The sequence below is a fragment of the Girardinichthys multiradiatus genome, chromosome 24 (assembly GCF_021462225.1).
Source record: "Girardinichthys multiradiatus isolate DD_20200921_A chromosome 24, DD_fGirMul_XY1, whole genome shotgun sequence".
Lineage (NCBI taxonomy): Eukaryota > Metazoa > Chordata > Actinopteri > Cyprinodontiformes > Goodeidae > Girardinichthys > Girardinichthys multiradiatus.
The window spans coordinates 10,237,376-10,255,670 of record NC_061816.1 but is presented as its reverse complement, the minus strand read 5'-3'; the positions used below and the strand labels follow the sequence as shown (position 1 = coordinate 10,255,670).

Sequence of the window (18,295 nt, the reverse complement as noted above, 5' to 3'; positions counted from 1 at the left end):
CGTGCACAGGCGTGTGCAGGAAATGGGCTACAGGTGCCGCATTCCCCAGGTCAAGCCACTTTTGAACCAGAAACAGCGGCAGAAGCGCCTGACCTGGGCTACAGAGAAGCTGCACTGGACTGTTGCTCAGTGGTCCAAAGTACTTTTTTCGAATGAAAGCAAATTCTGCATGTCATTCGGAAATCAAGGTGCCAGAGTCTGGTGGAAGACTGGGGAGAAGGAAATGCCAAAATACCAGAAGTCCAGTGTCAAGTACCCACAGTCAGTGATGGTCTGGGGTGCCGTGTCAGCTGCTGGTGTTGGTCCACTGTGTTTTATCAAGGGCAGGGTCAATGCAGCTAGCTATCAGGAGATTTTGGAGCACTTCATGCTTCCATCTGCTGAAAAGCTTTATGGAGATGAAGATTTCATTTTTCAGCACGACCTGGCACCTGCTCACAGTGCCAAAACCACTGGTAAATGGTTTACTGACCATGGTATCACTGTGCTCAATTGGCCTGCCAACTCTCCTGACCTGAACCCCATAGAGAATCTGTGGGATATTGTGAAGAGAACGTTGAGAGACTCAAGACCCAACACTCTGGATGAGCTAAAGGCCGCTATCGAAGCATCCTGGGCCTCCATAAGACCTCAGCAGTGCCACCGGCTGATTGCCTCCATGCCACGCCGCATTGAAGCAGTCATTTCTGCCAAAGGATTCCCGACCAAGTATTGAGTGCATAACTGTACATGATTATTTGAAGGTTGACGTTTTATGTATTAAAAACACTTTTCTTTTATTGGTCGGATGAAATATGCTAATTTTGTGAGATAGGAATTTTGGGTTTTCATGAGCTGTATGCCAAAATCATCCGTATTAAGAAAATAAAAGACCTGAAATATTTCAGTTAGTGTGCAATGAATCTAAAATATATGATTGTTAAATTTTCATCATTACATTATGGAAAATAATTAACTTTATCACAATATGCTAATATTTTGAGAAGGACCTGTATATCTATCCTGGAGAGGGCCACTCGATGCCTCTTTTCGATGGGTTATACCACCATGATTTTTGAAGGCTCATACGTATGGGGCATCGTTGGCTTTGAGGATTTATGAATTGCCAGAGGGATCCCAGGGAGGGGTTTGTCTGAGGTGATTTTTGAATGTTAAAGGTTATCATCTCGACGAACCACTTGGATCCTATGGACAAGCCCGCACCGCTTAGCTGAACCCCAGCATTCCACTGAAAGATATACAGTTTTCACTACAGCCTCCTAAGGGTCGATAATGCACTGGTTTCTACAAGTTTTACTAGAAGAATAAAAAAAGAACTGAAAAGAAAGAATAGATTTCTCATCAGGTAAAGAATGCAATGTTGTGCCTTTGTGGTTGCTGAGATTTAAATTGTGCAAAAGGGGAACACTGCAGATCTTTCCTCACTGTTTCTTTAAAATAAGCATAGTTGTTTGTTGTGTAAAGCTAGCATTTGCTGGACAAATTGAACAGGACACGAGGGTGCGTGCATGCTAACATTATAACTGAGCCTCAAAGCACACCACCACTGGACTTTACAGCAATGAAACGTGGTTTTTGGGGTGATGAATCATGCCTCTCTGTATGACAAATTAATAGATAGGGCCAACTGCTCTTGCCTAATTGCATTATGGTGCAGGTTGCCACAGATGGGAATTTTGGGTGTACAGGAAGACCACAAAGCAAGGTCCATAAAGACATGGATGAGCCAGTTAAGTGTGGAAGAACTTGACTGGGCTTTACAGAGATCTGACCTCAACACAACAGAACACCTTGTGGATAAATGAGAACACACACTGCAAGCCAGGCCTTTTTGTCCTACATCAGTGTCTGACCTCATAAATGCACTTTGAAGAATGGTTAAAAAATTCCAGACTGCCAAACGTTGTGGAAACTCTTCACATCAGAGTTAAAGCTCTAGTAGCTGCAAAGGGTGGGCTGACATCCAACTAAACCCTATGGATTAAAAATAGGATGTCCCTAAAGATCACGTTTATCTGAAGACACCTCCAGATTTCATGGCTCTTACCAGGTTTGGCATCACTTAGAAGGAGACATCCAACATGTCTGACAGAGCACTAATTATCCTAACTCTTGACATTTCATTCAGAACTTTCCTTCAGTCCTGATCCAGCGGGTTCATAGACACAAGGCCATGAAGCTGACGAGTTGTTTTGGTTTTAACTGTACATGACCTGTCATTCTTGAGCCTGATGTGCTCGATATATTCGGCTGAAATAAACAACAGATGTGGAATTAATGCATCTGATGGTAATAAACTACTCAATTATTTCCAGTGTGCATCTCCTAAATCTAGTTATTGTTTTGGCAGGCTCAAGGACAGTGTTTGTTTCTGATACAGACACCACACATTGCAACGCTGAGCTCACGGCTGTTGACTTCATGTCAGCAGGAAGTATCCACAGGGACTCATTTTTAAGATGGATCTTCAATGCGCTGATCCCTGCTGTAGTGATGGACCCCATAATGTCAGCTCACACCTCACACACATGGATGTATATACACAAAGCTTGTAAACTTGACAGCGTTTTACCAGCAAGACGTTGCTAGGAAACGAGGAGGCAATTAACGTGACGTTCAGGAACTGCTTGCACCTTGGGAGCCTTTTTGTTGTCTGCGTGTGTGTGTGTGTGTGTATTTGCTTTTACAAACATCAAAGTGTCTATCCTGGTGTTTTAAATGTTAAACGGGTAAAACACTCTTCCCTTTCTACCTGAAGTCACCTTTTACTCCTTACCGCTTACGTCGCAGATTCACTTTTAAAGGAAAAGTAAAATGTTTTATGCTCTTTTCTAACGAGGTTCCTTTGGAGGCACTCTCCTTTAAAGAGCTCTGATTCAAGGCAGATGCAGTTTATGACTAACAGACAAACGTTCGCTGTGTTCGATACTATACACCCTCAAGCATCTTGCAGCTTTTGACAACCAAAAACCCATTCAGGTTTTATGTAATAGACCAATGAAAAGTATTGAAATTATTCAGAGAAGCAGCCAAGAGAGCTATGGGAACTCTGGAGAAGCTGCAGAGATCCACAGATCTTGGTCAGAGTTGATAGGAATTTGGGTGCTGAATACTGGGCAATCCTGGTAGAAAACCTGTAGATCCAGCAAAAGAACTGAGAATGGGATGAAGGTTCACCTTCAAACAGGACAAGATCCCTACGCTGATTTGTAATCATGAACAAATAAAAACAATGTCGCCTTTTCCTTTCTACTTCAGATGTGCACTACTTTGTGTTGGTTTGGTAGATGCTCTCATTTAGGATGCAGTTGTGGGGTTTAGCCACAATTAACATCTTCCCCTTTCAGCTCCTTATATGTAACTCTGGAGATTGGATATGTCTGGAGGGAAAAATAGCTCAGCAACTAACATTAAAATTCCCCCTGCTGTTTGGAGTAGACTAAACAGTGAAGTACCTGTCAGATACTCCTAGCATTATACTCATATTGTGCTTTGGTGGCCTTCGCCTGAACTGCCCTTTAACCTTATAGTTGTTACACTCGATTATGCATATTTTCTACAGTGTTTAAAGGCGGTAACTGGTTCGTTTTCCCATGAAGGATAATGAAGACAAGTTGCTGGTTCAGCCCATCTTTTATTTCAGGGTCAATACTCCCTCACTAGAAACAAATTATGCACCACAGTTGCCAAAGCGACGTTGTCCAGCAGTCTGTAATAAGCAAACCCGACAGGAAGTGCTCGAATATTCTGGGGAAGCTCTCCCAAAGCAGGATTTAAAAGCTGCTGGTTATTTCCCATTGGCAGACCTACAGCAAAGCCTCGTGGATGGGAAATGCAGGGAGCTTTGCCTGAGTTGCTCGTGGAATTTCATTTTACTTTATTGGAAGGAAAGGAGGATTTTCTGGGGTAAAAGTGTAGTTAAAACCTTAAAGGTCATTTAGGACTTGAGCAGCTTTAAACTGTGTCTTATCGGTCAAACTTTAAATATATCATAAAATAAATCTCTCAAAGCAAGATTAAAGAAAACCGGTTGTTATTTCCATGCTGTTTCTCCAGAATTTGACTGGAACTTCAGCCAGGACCTGTCCTCCATCCTAGTGAAACAGGAGGACCCTGATATCGGCCAAAGGTTAGATCCTCAGCAACTAGAAAGCCTGCCTCTCATATTAAGCCCTGATCCTCAGACAGGGTCACCGTGGAGAAACACAGTAAGCATCCATGCGCTCTTCGTTATCTGCCACTATAACAACTGCAAACGATTCCCTTTTTAATGTTCACACCTGCTTGTTTCTACTCTTGTGTGTTTTCTCTAGGAGCGCCGGCTAGATGATGCGAAGCCTGTAGCTATTAAGGACGAACCTGGAGAAAATGGACAGTACCTCAACCTGCCCAGCGGTACTCGACACACAACCATACATACAGTTCAAACCAGAAATTTACCTAAACTGCATAAAAAGATGGTTAAGGAGGATGAGTGGAATAAAAATTGTTGGAAGTGCGGGATGAAGAAGGAGAGATAAAGAATAAGGATTAAATGGTCATGAGGGATGAAGAGGATAAGATGTCTTTGAAGAGATGGAGAGTGAGGGATGAAGGATAACCAGGATGAGTGGGATAGAAAGGGGTTGCAAGGAATGATAAGCTGATAAGTGGGATAGAAACTTTGAGGCATGAGGTATGGATGAATCAATGAGGGAGTAGTTGCATTGAGAGCGTTAAACAACTTTAAGCTAAATAGGTAAAGCAGGATAAACTAATAAAAGTTGTTTTGCAACTGTGTTTCATTTCAATGATAGTCGTTTTTGGTGGTGGGGGTTGTTAGGAGAGTAACTTCTACCTAAAAACACCACCCACAGACTTCTTAAAGTAAACAACTACCTGACTGCTTATCTGTGTCCATCCTCCACCCTTCTTCAAAACTAATTAATGTATTCTTCTGTAATTATACATAAGCAGAAGCACTCATTTAACCCTTTCCTTTCTTTCAGATGATGCTCTCCAGCTCCCGCCCACCCCTCCCAGCAGTAACCATGGCGACAGTGACGGCTCACTACCACCGTCCTCCCCACACCTCCTTCTGCCACCATCCTCGCCCCAGCCACAACAGAGGCCAGGAGGTCGTGGATCTTCCTCTTCTTCCTCATCAGCCATCTCTTCCTCACCTCTCCTCACAGCACCACATGTGAGTTCGGCCACATCACCTGCCCCATGCCTCGCCTCTGTCATCATATGCACAACGCTGGGTAGAGTTGTGCTGCCATGAGCATGCTCAATAAAATGCAGATAACCCTGTCTGTCCACTGAGCAGAATTTTTAAGATCAAATGAAAAACATTTGTAGTGATCTAATGCCAGCAGATTGTTTTGATTCAGCAAGGATGCATCTGAACAGCTTGAACTGCTGCTAAACCACAGCACAACTTTATGCACCATGACAAAATCCCAGCTTGAATTTATTTAAAACATCACCAGCACCACAGAGTAAAGCTGGAAGAAAGCTTGGTAATTTGCATTTCTAAAAGAAACATTTGCTTATAAAATGTTTACTATTTTTCTTGCAGAAGCTGCAGGGCTCAGGACCTCTCATGCTGACAGAGGAAGAGAAGAGGACCCTGGTAGCAGAGGGTTACCCTGTGCCAAACAAACTTCCCCTTACCAAGAGCGAGGAGAAAGCACTGAAGAGAGTCCGACGGAAGATTAAAAACAAGGTCAAATCTGAGTTATTAGAAAGGATGAGTGGAACAGGAATTTGTGGAAGTGGGGGATGAGATGGATGACTGTGAGAAGTTGAAGGGAAGAATGATCAAGGATGATGAGAATAAAAATGTGTAGAAGTGTAGAATGAGGAGAATAACTGCGATATCCTAGTAAGGAAAGGAAAATCATTGGGAGACAAATAACGGAGGATGAGGTGGGGAAGAGGGATGGGAAGAATAAAAAGAAGTGGTAACGAGGGATGAGTTAGATGAGGGGGTAAAAAGAAGTTTCAACGATTGATCAGAAGGATGAGGGAGGGAGGATGAGTATGAGGAGAATGGGTGATAAAGAGGGATGAAAAGGATGAATGGGATTAAAAAGAAGTTGATGAGAAGGATGAGTGGGACCAGAACAAAGAATGATGAGGAAAAAGGGGTGTAAAGAGGGATGAGGAAACAGATTGGTCATGACAAATTTAGAGGTTGCTGGGGTTGGAAAGGAATAGTAACGAGGGATCAGTAGGATGAGTGTATTACAAACTGCTGCAAGTAAATGATACTAAGGCTGAATGTAATGAAAGGTTGTTGGAAGTAAGGATGATGAGGATAAAAAGATGTGTTATGGTCAGATGAGCAGGATGAGAAGGATGAAAAAGATGTAATGAGGGTTGAAGAGAATGACTGGAATGAAAAGAAGGAATCAGAAGGATGAGTGGGATCAAAACTGATAGAAATGAGATATGAGAAAAATGACTGATGAGAAAATGTAAAAATGGTGAGTGAAGGATGATGAGGATAAAAATATATAGTAATGTTGGATGAGTGGGATGAAATAGGTGGATATGAAGGATAAAATGCCATAGGAACTGGTGATGATTAGGTGATGAGTTGCAAGGTAATGAAGAGGATAGAAGGATCAGTGGGATGAGAGGTTATAGGGGAATGAAGGATGGCTGCACCTTTCATTTTGTTCAGACTGATTGAGAAAGTAAAAAATACGCTTCTCTGTTTAGATTTCAGCTCAGGAGAGCCGCAGAAAGAAGAAAGAGTATGTGGAATGTCTGGAAAAGAAGTAAGACTTCCTTTTTCCACTTTTGTTTCCTTTTAGTTCTCTTTATGTCTTTATAGTTTACTCAAATTACACAACTTATAAATCATCCGCTGTAATTGTCTAGAGAAGTGTAGCCAGAACTCATACATTTACACCTAAAAACATCCTGAAACTGCCTTCATAGCCAAATGACGTTTCAGAGAAATGAATACATTACTTTTCCTTCTCGTTTCGACACCGAACCAAAAGCCACATTATGTAGCTATGGAGGTTTCCCCTCAGTTTACTCTAACCATGAGCTTTTTTTTTTTTTTATTTACAACCATTTGCTTGCTCCCAATGAGGGGGGAAAAACTCCAACCCGACCAAGGAGAGCCTGAGTTGTGTAATGCTAAAGTGAACTTGGCAGTAACGGTTCAGCCAGGAGCCAGTTTTAGTATTTAGAGGTTTTCCCAGCTGCTGTAAAGTGGAGTGGAGTGAGAGGATTAAACTGGAGGCAAGATTGGGTCCTCGTCAGGTCATGAATTTTACTTTATGATACCCACAGAGTGGTTTTATCTGCTTTGTGATTCATTAATAAAAGTTAATCAGAACTTCCCAGCATGCATTTTTGTACCTTATTCTGGCCGGTTCTCCTGGTGGCTGGACTCCAGTAATCTGCTGAACACATGGGCCAGACTCCCCGAATCTCCTGTCATGGAAAATAAAAGAAAATATGGATTGGCTTTTACAACACTTTCATCACAATATGGAACAACAATAACTGGACAGTCCATGCAGATGGTTGCCAAATGTGTTATTAATCCCATCAGAATAAATACAGACATGGTATGAATCAAAGCGCTGCTTCTTTTCACTGAATCGACACAACAAAGAGGAACACAGAGGCCTGGAAAGACGTTATTCCACCTCTCTATTATCCCCCTACATTAGAGAATTACTTTGTGACCTCTTTAGAAAGAAAACAACACAATTACTTGCTCTAATCTGTGCGAATGAGTCAAACCCGGAGTAGATCAGGAGGATTAGAAAGACGTTAATAATACAGATCGATAGGATTAGAACAAGACTGCAGCAAAGGGACATTCAGGAAAAAACAAGTGATTCATCCTCCGTTCTATGTCAAGATTTGTTTCTGTTTCCACGTCCATATACAGATGCATCTTGGTTCTATTACATCTCGGTTGTAACTGCTTGTAAACCCTATTATACATTTATGACAGAATAATAATTAAAAAAACACAACATTGTAATCCCCACAACACAAGATGAGAAAGTGTTTTTGTTTGAAATGTGATCGCTGGTACTAATCTCAAATCTAGGTGTAATCTATTTCTAGATGTTTTATTTTTAAGCCGCTACAGGGAAAAAAAGTCTTAAAAGATTTTTAAAATCCAGAAACAAATATTTCTCGACATTGCACATAACATCTAATTGATTTAAGCACATTTAGCAATAACAATCATTTTAGTGATTAAAGTGAATGCTATTTAATATGAACCTCTTTTTGCCTTTTTGACATTTATTACTGTTTATTGCAGGTCTTGCTGAGACTTTTGTTCATTTTTTACAGTACTTTAGCCCTGAAGAATAATAAATAAAAACAAACACATAAATATGGAGAGATATTACAATAATCTGACTTTGTCCATCAGGGTGGAAAATTACACGTCAGAGAACAGCGACCTGTGGAGAAAAGTAGAGAACCTGGAGACTGCCAACAGGTGAGGATTCACACACCTTGCAGATATAACCACGATTTATCATGAGCCTCCAAACAACAGACATGACATGGGTTATCTATTCAGGTGATGGTGGTTGGTTTATCACCAGTGACTGAGTGGCTGATAAAGTGAGAGCTGGATGATCTGTTTTGCTGTAGGCGTGCAACAACTACACCTCGCTCTGTGTGTATACTGCTGTCCAAACCCTGATTGGAAACCCCTTAGAATATTTGCAGCAGTAACTTACTTTATACAGCGGGAAAAATCCCACAATAAGAAATTATTGCATATGGAGAGGGATCTTTGACTGTTCCTCTCTTCCTGGTTTATCATCCGCTCTTCTCCTGGGACTGAGATGGACCGAGAAGAAGATTGATTTGTGTCTGATTAAACATTTCTGTGTTGTTTCTGTCAAGCTGTTATCCAAATGAAAGACCTATTGCTTTCCCATTTTCATTTTTTTGACAGACGCCACCAGATTGTGTTTGTACTGGCCTGGTATGGTAAAGAGGTCACGATGCCATGCATTTTGGCAAGTTTCTTAGGGCCCACAGCATTACAGATCTTCCACCACACCTAACAGTGGGCAGGTATTCCCTCTGTATTTAATGCCAACGGTGTTGGAGAAAAGCTTTCCCTTTTTTTGTTGCAAATAGTTCGGGGGGTGATGTAAAAACAAATCCCAGTTCTGGGGCCCAAAGAGCGTTGGAGGACCATGATCTAATCCTAGAAGTGCAGAACAATACAATATATTCCAGTGAAATACACAAAACACCCTAAATAAATAAGAAGAAAATTTAGCAACTTCAAATAAAAACAAAGCAGACAAAACAAGACAAAAACAAACAAAATCAACAGCACAAATGATCAAGTGAGGCATAAAATATTACTAAAAAGACAGGTTAAACATTAATAATGTTGGGGGCTAAGGTTCCCCCACAGAATCACACCTCCTCTACCATGCTTAAGCTGCTTTTCTGCACATGTAACCCACCTGGAGTGCTTGTTGCTGCCAAGCTCGGACTTAGTCTCATCTGATTAAAGGACCTGATTCCAGTTAAAGTCCCAGTAGAGTTTAGTAAACCACACATTTCTGTTTGTGATGGTAGGACTGAAAATGCTTCTTTTTTTTTTTCAGCATACCTCTCAAACAACTGGTTTGCATATGGATAGCATCTAATGGTTTTTATGGGGACTTTATTGTGACTCCAAGAGGCCACTCTTTGCTGCAGTTCTATAAAATAAAGCTTAGATTTTTTAACCTCTTCCTCACTGCACATAAACCTAAAAGGTAAAATAAACTTGGGTCCTCATCCAGCCTTGTTTGTCACAGTTGCAGTTGTTTTAATCGTTTTAATTATTGATCTGACTATATAGATTTGGGCAGGTTTAGGGTAGTAGCTTGACTCATTAAAGATCAGCACACGTTTGCTTTACTTTAAGGCCGTGTTCTCGTCTTTCCGATTTTGAAGTGTGTCTAAGAGAAATAGGGCTCTATGTCATGTTAGTTTTATGCCCCAGGGAAACACGAATGGATTACTTATTGAAGGTTCCCAGACACTCTAAATAGAAACTGAAAAATGCTTCAGTTGGGTTTATTTAGTAGCAAATGTCATTTAGGAATCTGTAAATCATTTCAGAACATTTCATATTATTTTATATTCAAAGTGTGACACTGTGAAGTTTAAAGAAGTATAAACTCAAATTCAGCGCAGATGGGCTAAACCAGGCTCGGCCGTGTCCTCTGTTATTATAACGATATGAAACCAATCTACTTTTATCCTGGAGTGGGTGGTTAGTTGGGTGGGTGGGTGTGGAGGAGGTAGAGGGTCTGTCTCTGCCTGTCTGAGCCCGAGTCTGTCATTAAAGCAGCTTTCATCAAGGAAGGCATCCCCCCCGTTTACCCTTCCCACTATACACGCTGATGAATATGTTTAGCAACCACACGGAGGAACAATGAGTTGGCATAAAGCGGGGAAACATGAGTCAGCACGCTCACTCTCATTAAAATCTAAACTGTGTGCCGCTCTAAAAAGGAGGTTTAAATGAGCAAAACTTGATTTAAGCTAAAAACGGCCCAAAATGCAACCATTTGTGGTCATTCTGTTCCCATGTGCAGTTTCTTTTTGTGCTACACGTCAAATCTGGGTGTTATTACTTTATTAGCCATAAAAGAACACCAAGTTCTCTGTGAATCAAAAATGAAAGGTTTTGTTTGTGCCTAGAATTACTAAAAGATCAAAAGAAGTTCAGGAAATGTGTGGTTTAGCTTAGCACAAAGACTTTAAACCAACATAAGTAAACCAAAATTTGAGGTTGCCAAAGAAAGATTTACATCTTAGTGCTGGATATTTACTCCAAGCGGCAATAACTTGAGCTGTAACACACACTGGATGGACTCCAAAATCCCTTAAATCCTTATGAGTTTATAAGATCTGGCAGTTTCAGAGCTGCATGTTACGGCCGTCAATATGGAAAGGTCAATCTTTCGATTCTGTGTGATTGTTTCAATGTTATACCTGAGTCTCTTCTTTGATTTTCTTTTTCTTTTAATGTATTTAAAGCCATGTAGGCTGGTTCTCTGTCTCCATCTAGTGGTCAGAGTATGTCCTCACAGCCATTGATGATTGATACCATCAGAGCCCTGCTCCCCAGATTCATGTTCTCATATTCTTTAGATGGAAATAAAACAGTGAATCATGAGGAATTTACTGTATAAATGTATTAACGACAACAAGGGGAGGCATTTAGATCAAATAAAGCACATTTATTGCTTTCTATGTTGTTTTGAGGGTGAATAAGGAAGCTCTGAGTGTGCAACAATATGGCTCCAAACATATTAAGTTATGATTTTAAAGCATGTTACAATTTCATTCATATCTGTTTGTTTGTATCCCTTTTTGTCTGTTTTATCTTCAGGTCTCTTCTACAGCAGCTGCAGAAGCTTCAGTCTCTGATTTCAGGGAAAGTCATCCCCCGTTCGTGTAAAATGGCCTCAACTCAAACAGGAACATGCCTCATGGTGAAGGATTATTGCTGCTCTTCTATATTGCATATTACAGTGTTGTGAAAAAAAACACTCACCCCCCTCACAAATATCAGACAAAGAAAATCTTGAGTAAATACAGAAATTTTTATTATTATGGGGATAAAAACAGTCCAAACCAACCTAGTCCTATGTGAGAAAGAGATTACCTCCCAAACCTAATAACTTGGCAGCAACAACTCCCTTCAAGCATTTGCCACACCTGGCAGTGAGCCTTTTAAACTGCTGTGAATTCATCCTTCCAGCAACTACAGTCCACAGATTATTTTGCCTGAAAGTCCTGTGGTTCATCAAGACATCTTTTGGCAAATATGAGACTGGTTTTTTGTACATGAAACTCTTCCATGGAGGCCATTTTTGCCCAGTCTCTCTTTCTCATAGTTGAATCATGAACTCTGACCTTAACTAAGGCAAGTGACGCTTTCAGGGCTTTAGATGTTGTTCTTGGTTCTTTTGCGACCTCCTGGATGAGTTGTTGATGTGCTCCTGGAGTAATTTTGGTAGGATTGACACTGTCACTACTGTCCCATGTTTCTCCAGTTTTGAAAAATTGCTCTCATTCTGGTTCTCAGGAGTCCAATAAATAAAAATCATAATTTGAAAACTGTTTTTTGTATTCCTCAGGTTATCTTCTTCTGATATTGAAGTTTGTTTGAGGATCTTAACATTTAAGCATGATTAAAAGAGAAGCAAAACAGAAGTAATCAATAAGGGGCATAAATACTTTTTTGGTTACCCTTTAAATCCTCTTAATATTTATAACCTACTGTATTCATTGTGTATCTTACTACAGGGGTAGCAAACAGCTTTCAAAAAGGTTGACAAGAGTCAGGTCAGAGTAAGATTTGTTAATGTAGGGGTTTTGATTCTCTTTGTATGCAGATGATGGCGTTGTGTTTCGTCCTGGTGTTGGGCTCCTTTTCTCCTTGTCTCTCTCCCCTATCTTTTTTCACTCACTCCTCCTCTTTGTCCTCCTCATCCTCTCATTCTTCACCTTCCTCTCTTCCTTCACCATCAGCGGACCTCTACACGACCAGTCTGGGTAGGTAGATAAATATGTTAAATAGTACAAGCCTACATTTCTGACAGAGGCCACCAGTTTTCTATTTAAAGGGCCCTCTAACTAGATTTCCAAGGCCAACAGAACTAAAGCATCACAGCTTTTCTACAAACATCTCTTGTTTCCAGACCCACCAAAAGCTTAATCGTATTTTCATTGTACCAAAGCACATTGTTCCAGTTAAAGCTCCAGTAGCATTTAGCAAACTCCACATGTTTACATTTGTGATGGTAGGACAAAGAAAAGGCTTTTCTGTGCTATGCATCACGTCAGCTGGTTAGCATGTAGAACGTGTCTTAACGGTTGCTATGGTTACAAGAGGCCAAATATTACAAGTACCAGTTTGTGATGGAGAAAAATTATTCTACAATCAAAACACAAGACTCACAATCTAATCAAGCAAACAAACAAAAAGCCAAAACAACAAAATAAGACATGTTAAAATATCAGCACATAATGAAGTCTCTTCTCTTAAACACAACCTGGTATTGCAATCCACTCAGAATGTGCCCCATGAATTCACTTCCTCTTACCACTCATCTACAAAACCCTCTCCACCAAGCTGCTGCCTAGAGGCCCCAAAATGTCAAAGAAACCCTATTCTTGATAACATGGAAATTAATATAAAAAGATATTAGGAACCTCAAAAACAATATAGTTCACTACCAACAGAAAAATACAACAAGAGCTAATCCATAAAACATATTACAACCACAAAGTGTGTTGTGGATTTTATCTTATTGACCAACACAAAGTTGCACATAACTGCTTAGGGAAAGCAAAATTTAGATGTATTTACGTTTTTTTTCTAAAAACGAGTATTTGCTACATTTGGCACACATTTGTATTCACCCACCTCGAGTCAGTAGAACCGCCTTTTACTGCAGTTACAGCTGCTGGGCTTTTTTTTTTCTTTTTTTTTTTTATCAGCTTTGTGTATCAACAGACTGAAAATTGTACCCATAAAAAATAGCTAAAGTTAATCGAGCAACATGGAGAGCAAGTGTGAGTGACAATCCCTGTTGAAGAAGAGCATCCCCACATACTGATGCTGCCTCCACCATGTTTCATTGTGGGGATGGTGTGTTCGGGGTGATGTGCTGTGTTATTTTGTATACGGACTGGGTGTTCTAAATTTTACCTAATTATGTTATTTCCTAACGTAAACTCATGGGTCCTAAAGCAAAAACGTACAGAGCATGTAGGCTGAAGAACAAACAATCAGTTTGGCAAACCTAATAAAAACAGCTGACATTTTCTAAGTATTCACACCGTTACTATTTATGAGCATTTACATTAATTACCTCTACAGAAAACTTGCCAAGGTCAGAGCGTACTGTAAATCCCCGAGGCTCTTATTGTGAAGGTCTGAAGGAAGTTGTCATTGTCCTTTCGCGAACATGACGTCATAAACTAGACTGTTGTCAAACTGCGTCAGCCTGTATTAGTCTGGCTTTCCCACTGAGACCAGCTAATGCTAACAGGCAAAGCTAGCAACAGGTTAAACAAACAGTAACTGAAAGCTAACTTACCTAGCATTAGCTGGTAGGCTGCTAGCCGCTGCTCCTTTTGAACGCTCCGAGGACAAAACATCTTCAAAAAGCGTCTTTCCCCTAATATAAAGTACAAAATACCGCTATATTTACCACTTTGTGCTAATTAGATGTTAACTTATGTCCACTTTACTTTCACTGCTTTCTCCTTCATGTCTGTTTGAACGCGTCTGAGATGATGTGTTTAAGGGACAAATAAAAAAACAGACCTTTTAAAAGTGATACAACCGAATTGTGTGAATGCTAATTTCGCTTTAAAACTGCAATACTAACAAAATATGAATACTTCTTACCACTCTAATATATTAAATCGGTAACTGTTTCATCTCCAAAGCGTAACACTTTATGAAGCTTAAAGAAAAGGAGGCTAACTAAACTAAACTGATGCGTTTGAGCTTGAGCTTAGAACTGCAATGCGTAGAATGTAGTTTATGGCGGATCCTACAATCTTTCTGCTTTAGATGAACAACACACTAATTCCTAACATCTATTATCGTCATACGTTCACCCCAGGTGGACAGCCATGTTTCTGTAGGTTTGCAGTTGTGCCATCATCTATCCACATAACCTAATCCTGTTTTAAGCTTCTACATCACTTTATCCCTGACCTTGATCCTTTAACCCTGACCTGCTTGGTCTTCATGATGCCGTTTGCTCACTAATGTTCTCCAACAAACCTCTGAGGCCTTTACAAAACAGCTGCATTTATACTGAGGTTAAATTATACACAGGTGGACCTCATTTAGTAATCGGGTGGCTTCTGAAGGCAATTTTTGACATTTATGGGTATTGAAGTAAATTAGGGTAAGTACAAACTACACAATTATACTTTGTGTTCTATCACACAAAATCCCAATAAACTACATAGAACCGCATTAAGAGTTAAAATTGCAAATATAACAAGGTCATATACAGGTCCTTCTCAAAATATTAGCATATTGTGATAAAGTTCATTATTTTCCATAATGTCATGATGAAAATTTAACATTCATATATTTTAGATTCATTGCACACTAACTGAAATATTTCAGGTTTTTTATTGTCTTAATACGGATGATTTTGGCATACAGCTCATGAAAACCCAAAATTCCTATCTCACAAAATTAGCATATTTCATCCGACCAATAAAAGAAAAGTGTTTTTAATACAAAAAACGTCAACCTTCAAATAATCATGTACAGTTATGCACTCAATACTTGGTCGGGAATCCTTTTGCAGAAATGACTGCTTCAATGCGGCGTGGCATGGAGGCAATCAGCCTGTGGCACTGCTGAGGTCTTATGGAGGCCCAGGATGCTTCGATAGCGGCCTTTAGCTCATCCAGAGTGTTGGGTCTTGAGTCTCTCAACGTTCTCTTCACAATATCCCACAGATTCTCTATGGGGTTCAGGTCAGGAGAGTTGGCAGGCCAATTGAGCACAGTGATACCATGGTCAGTAAACCATTTACCAGTGGTTTTGGCACTGTGAGCAGGTGCCAGGTCGTGCTGAAAAATGAAATCTTCGTCTCCATAAAGTTTTTCAGCAGATGGAAGCATGAAGTGCTCCAAAATCTCCTGATAGCTAGCTGCATTGACCCTGCCCTTGATAAAACACAGTGGACCAACACCAGCAGCTGACACGGCACCCCAGACCATCACTGACTGTGGGTACTTGACACTGGACTTCTGGCATTTTGGCATTTCCTTCTCTCCAGTCTTCCTCCAGACTCTGGCACCTTGATTTCCGAATGACATGCAGAATTTGCTTTCATCCGAAAAAAGTACTTTGGACCACTGAGCAACAGTCCAGTGCTGCTTCTCTGTAGCCCAGGTCAGGCGCTTCTGCTGCTGTTTCTGGTTCAAAAGTGGCTTGACCTGGGGAATGTGGCACCTGTAGCCCATTTCCTGCACACGCCTGTGCACGGTGGCTCTGGATGTTTCTACTCCAGACTCAGTCCACTGCTTCCGCAGGTCCCCCAAGGTCTGGAATCGGCCCTTCTCCACAATCTTCCTCAGGGTCCGGTCACCTCTTCTTGTTGTGCAGCGTTTTCTGCCACACTTTTTCCTTCCCACAGACTTCCCACTGAGGTGCCTTGATACAGCACTCTGGGAACAGCCTATTTGTTCAGAAATTTCTTTCTGTGTCTTACCCTCTTGCTTGAGGGTGTCAATAGTGGCCTTCTGGACAGCAGTCAGGTCGGCAGTCTTACCCATGATTGGGGTTTTGAGTGATGAACCAGGCTGGGAGTTTTAAAGGCCTCAGGAATCTTTTGCAGGTGTTTAGAGTTAACTCGTTGATTCAGATGATTAGGTTCATAGCTCGTTTAGAGACCCTTTTAATGATATGCTAATTTTGTGAGATAGGAATTTTGGGTTTTCATGAGCTGTATGCCGAAATCATCCGTATTAAGACAATAAAAGACCTGAAATATTTCAGTTAGTGTGCAATAAATCTAAAATATATGAATGTTAAATTTTCATCATGACATTATGGAAAATAATTAACTTTATCACAATATGCTAATATTTTGAGAAGGACCTGTACTGACGTTTTTCAACTCGTCACAACAGAAAGAGTCAAAAGTCACCACAGACTGAAGTCCAGTGTGTTTGTGTGTTGCAGTCCGCTCCCGCAGCCTGCTCTTCTATGATGAACAGGCTCCCCTGGAGGAGAGTTTGGTGCCCTCAGAAGGAGAGAGGCAACAGTCAGAGATCCACTCTCACATCCAGACACGTCGGCATACGGCTGACGCCCACAGCAACCAGACAACCGGGCCCAAATTAGACCAAAGGTACAAACAAATCCAGCATGCTGCTAAGCTTTGTACAGGCTGGTTGTCGGGCTTTAACCTGTTGCCTTTTTCCTCCCCTCAGAGAAACCAAACCAGGCGGAGTCTCCGAGTTTTTCTGACTCTTGTAATTTCTTCCTGCTCGCCCACTGAAGCGCTCCATCAGCTGGTTCCAAATCGACAGCCACCCTCTTATTTCCACATCGCTCTGTCTACTAATCAGACCAGCTTCAAACTCCACATCAGGCATCCTCCATCTTTCCATTATACCTGAACACTCTGGGTGTAAACATCCACCCTGTTGTTGGAATTGTTGTTTTAATGCACTAAAAGTCTAATCCAAACCAACAAACTCATTTCACTGAATTTAGCTGAACAATGCCTTGCAGACGTACTTAACATCTTGTCACATAACCATAAACTTAATTGTATTTTATTGGGATTTTACGTGATAGGTCAGCACAAAATTGTGCATAATTGTAAACTCCAGTGCAACTTGCCTTTAGAAGTGAGCAAATTAGTTAAAGGGATATTTATAATTTTGAAAGGGACTAAAAAGGCTATTCCTATTCAATCATTACAATCAGATTTTTTAATTAATGATTTCAGTATTGCAGACATGCTTGTAGCTCAGATGGCAGGGGGGTAAACTCAAAAATCTATTTCAGAAATGTTTTTGAAATTGGCTTTTTGTATTTGACTTTCAAAGCGATTCTTTAGATTGTTTGCTTATATTAGTCATCTTTATTGATTTGTTACTTGTTTTTAAAAATTATGGATAAAAAGCATTAGAAAGCAGCAAAATAGGCTTTCAGATTCCAGTTCTCAAACCCAAAAAGGATTGGTTTGAAATGATAATAATGAAATAAACAGAAAAATATGCTGATCCCAATGTTTAAAAGTAACAAGGTTTACTTAGAAGACATTCTTAATGATCTGATGCTACAGATATTGAAGCAGTGCCATTTTAAAAGTGCCTTCCACGTTCTGCTGTCCAGTATGGCCCATTTCACTGCACACCTGATTCAAAATATAACAACTATACAGTGGGTTAGTGTACAGAGTTTTTATTTATGAGTCACCATTTCCTAAATCTGCCGTATGACACAGAGTACAGGTTCAGGATTTGCAATTTATTGGCTCAGCAGTCACCGCCTACTGTGCTCTCCAACATTAGAGCTGCAAGTGGTAAAGGTGTGTTAAATGTCTTAGTTGTGATGGCAGCCTGGTGACCCTAAGATGCCCCACCAAAATGGTATGCTCTCTTGTCTTTCCCACTTTGAAACATCTAGGAGAAACTGGCTACCGTGTCATTTTGTCAGACTTTCAAAAAAAAAAAAATAAATAAACAAATTATAGGGTATTTTATAATTCATTAAAGCATTTTTTCACTTCTA

The 18,295-nt window shown here is 40.4% G+C and overlaps 2 protein-coding genes across 5 annotated transcripts in view; one reads left to right on the top strand and one right to left on the bottom strand.

The window, feature by feature from the left end:
• The window catches only part of unc50 (unc-50 homolog (C. elegans)), a 72,338-nt gene extending 58,048 nt beyond the window's left edge, over positions 1 to 14,290 (bottom strand). Inside the window, exons 1-2 of the mRNA XM_047355377.1 lie at positions 14,109 to 14,290; positions 7,363 to 7,437 (exon numbers count right to left, since the gene is read on the bottom strand). The gene's annotated coding sequence lies outside the window, so the exon portion shown is untranslated. The remainder of the gene's footprint in view (positions 1 to 7,362; positions 7,438 to 14,108) is intronic.
• The window catches only part of creb3l1 (cAMP responsive element binding protein 3-like 1), a 40,335-nt gene extending 22,040 nt beyond the window's left edge, over positions 1 to 18,295 (top strand). For 3 of the 4 annotated variants that reach the window (XM_047355374.1, XM_047355373.1, XM_047355375.1), the window contains 10 exons: positions 4,057 to 4,208; positions 4,314 to 4,395; positions 4,989 to 5,182; positions 5,561 to 5,707; positions 6,709 to 6,767; positions 8,402 to 8,470; positions 11,390 to 11,492; positions 12,399 to 12,558; positions 16,733 to 16,901; positions 16,984 to 18,295. In XM_047355374.1, the coding sequence (XP_047211330.1) occupies positions 4,057 to 4,208; positions 4,314 to 4,395; positions 4,989 to 5,182; positions 5,561 to 5,707; positions 6,709 to 6,767; positions 8,402 to 8,470; positions 11,390 to 11,492; positions 12,399 to 12,558; positions 16,733 to 16,901; positions 16,984 to 17,020 (1,172 nt within the window). In that variant the 3' untranslated portion in view covers positions 17,021 to 18,295. The remainder of the gene's footprint in view (positions 1 to 4,056; positions 4,209 to 4,313; positions 4,396 to 4,988; positions 5,183 to 5,560; positions 5,708 to 6,708; positions 6,768 to 8,401; positions 8,471 to 11,389; positions 11,493 to 12,398; positions 12,559 to 16,732; positions 16,902 to 16,983) is intronic. The other variant, XM_047355376.1, reaches the window with a different exon arrangement.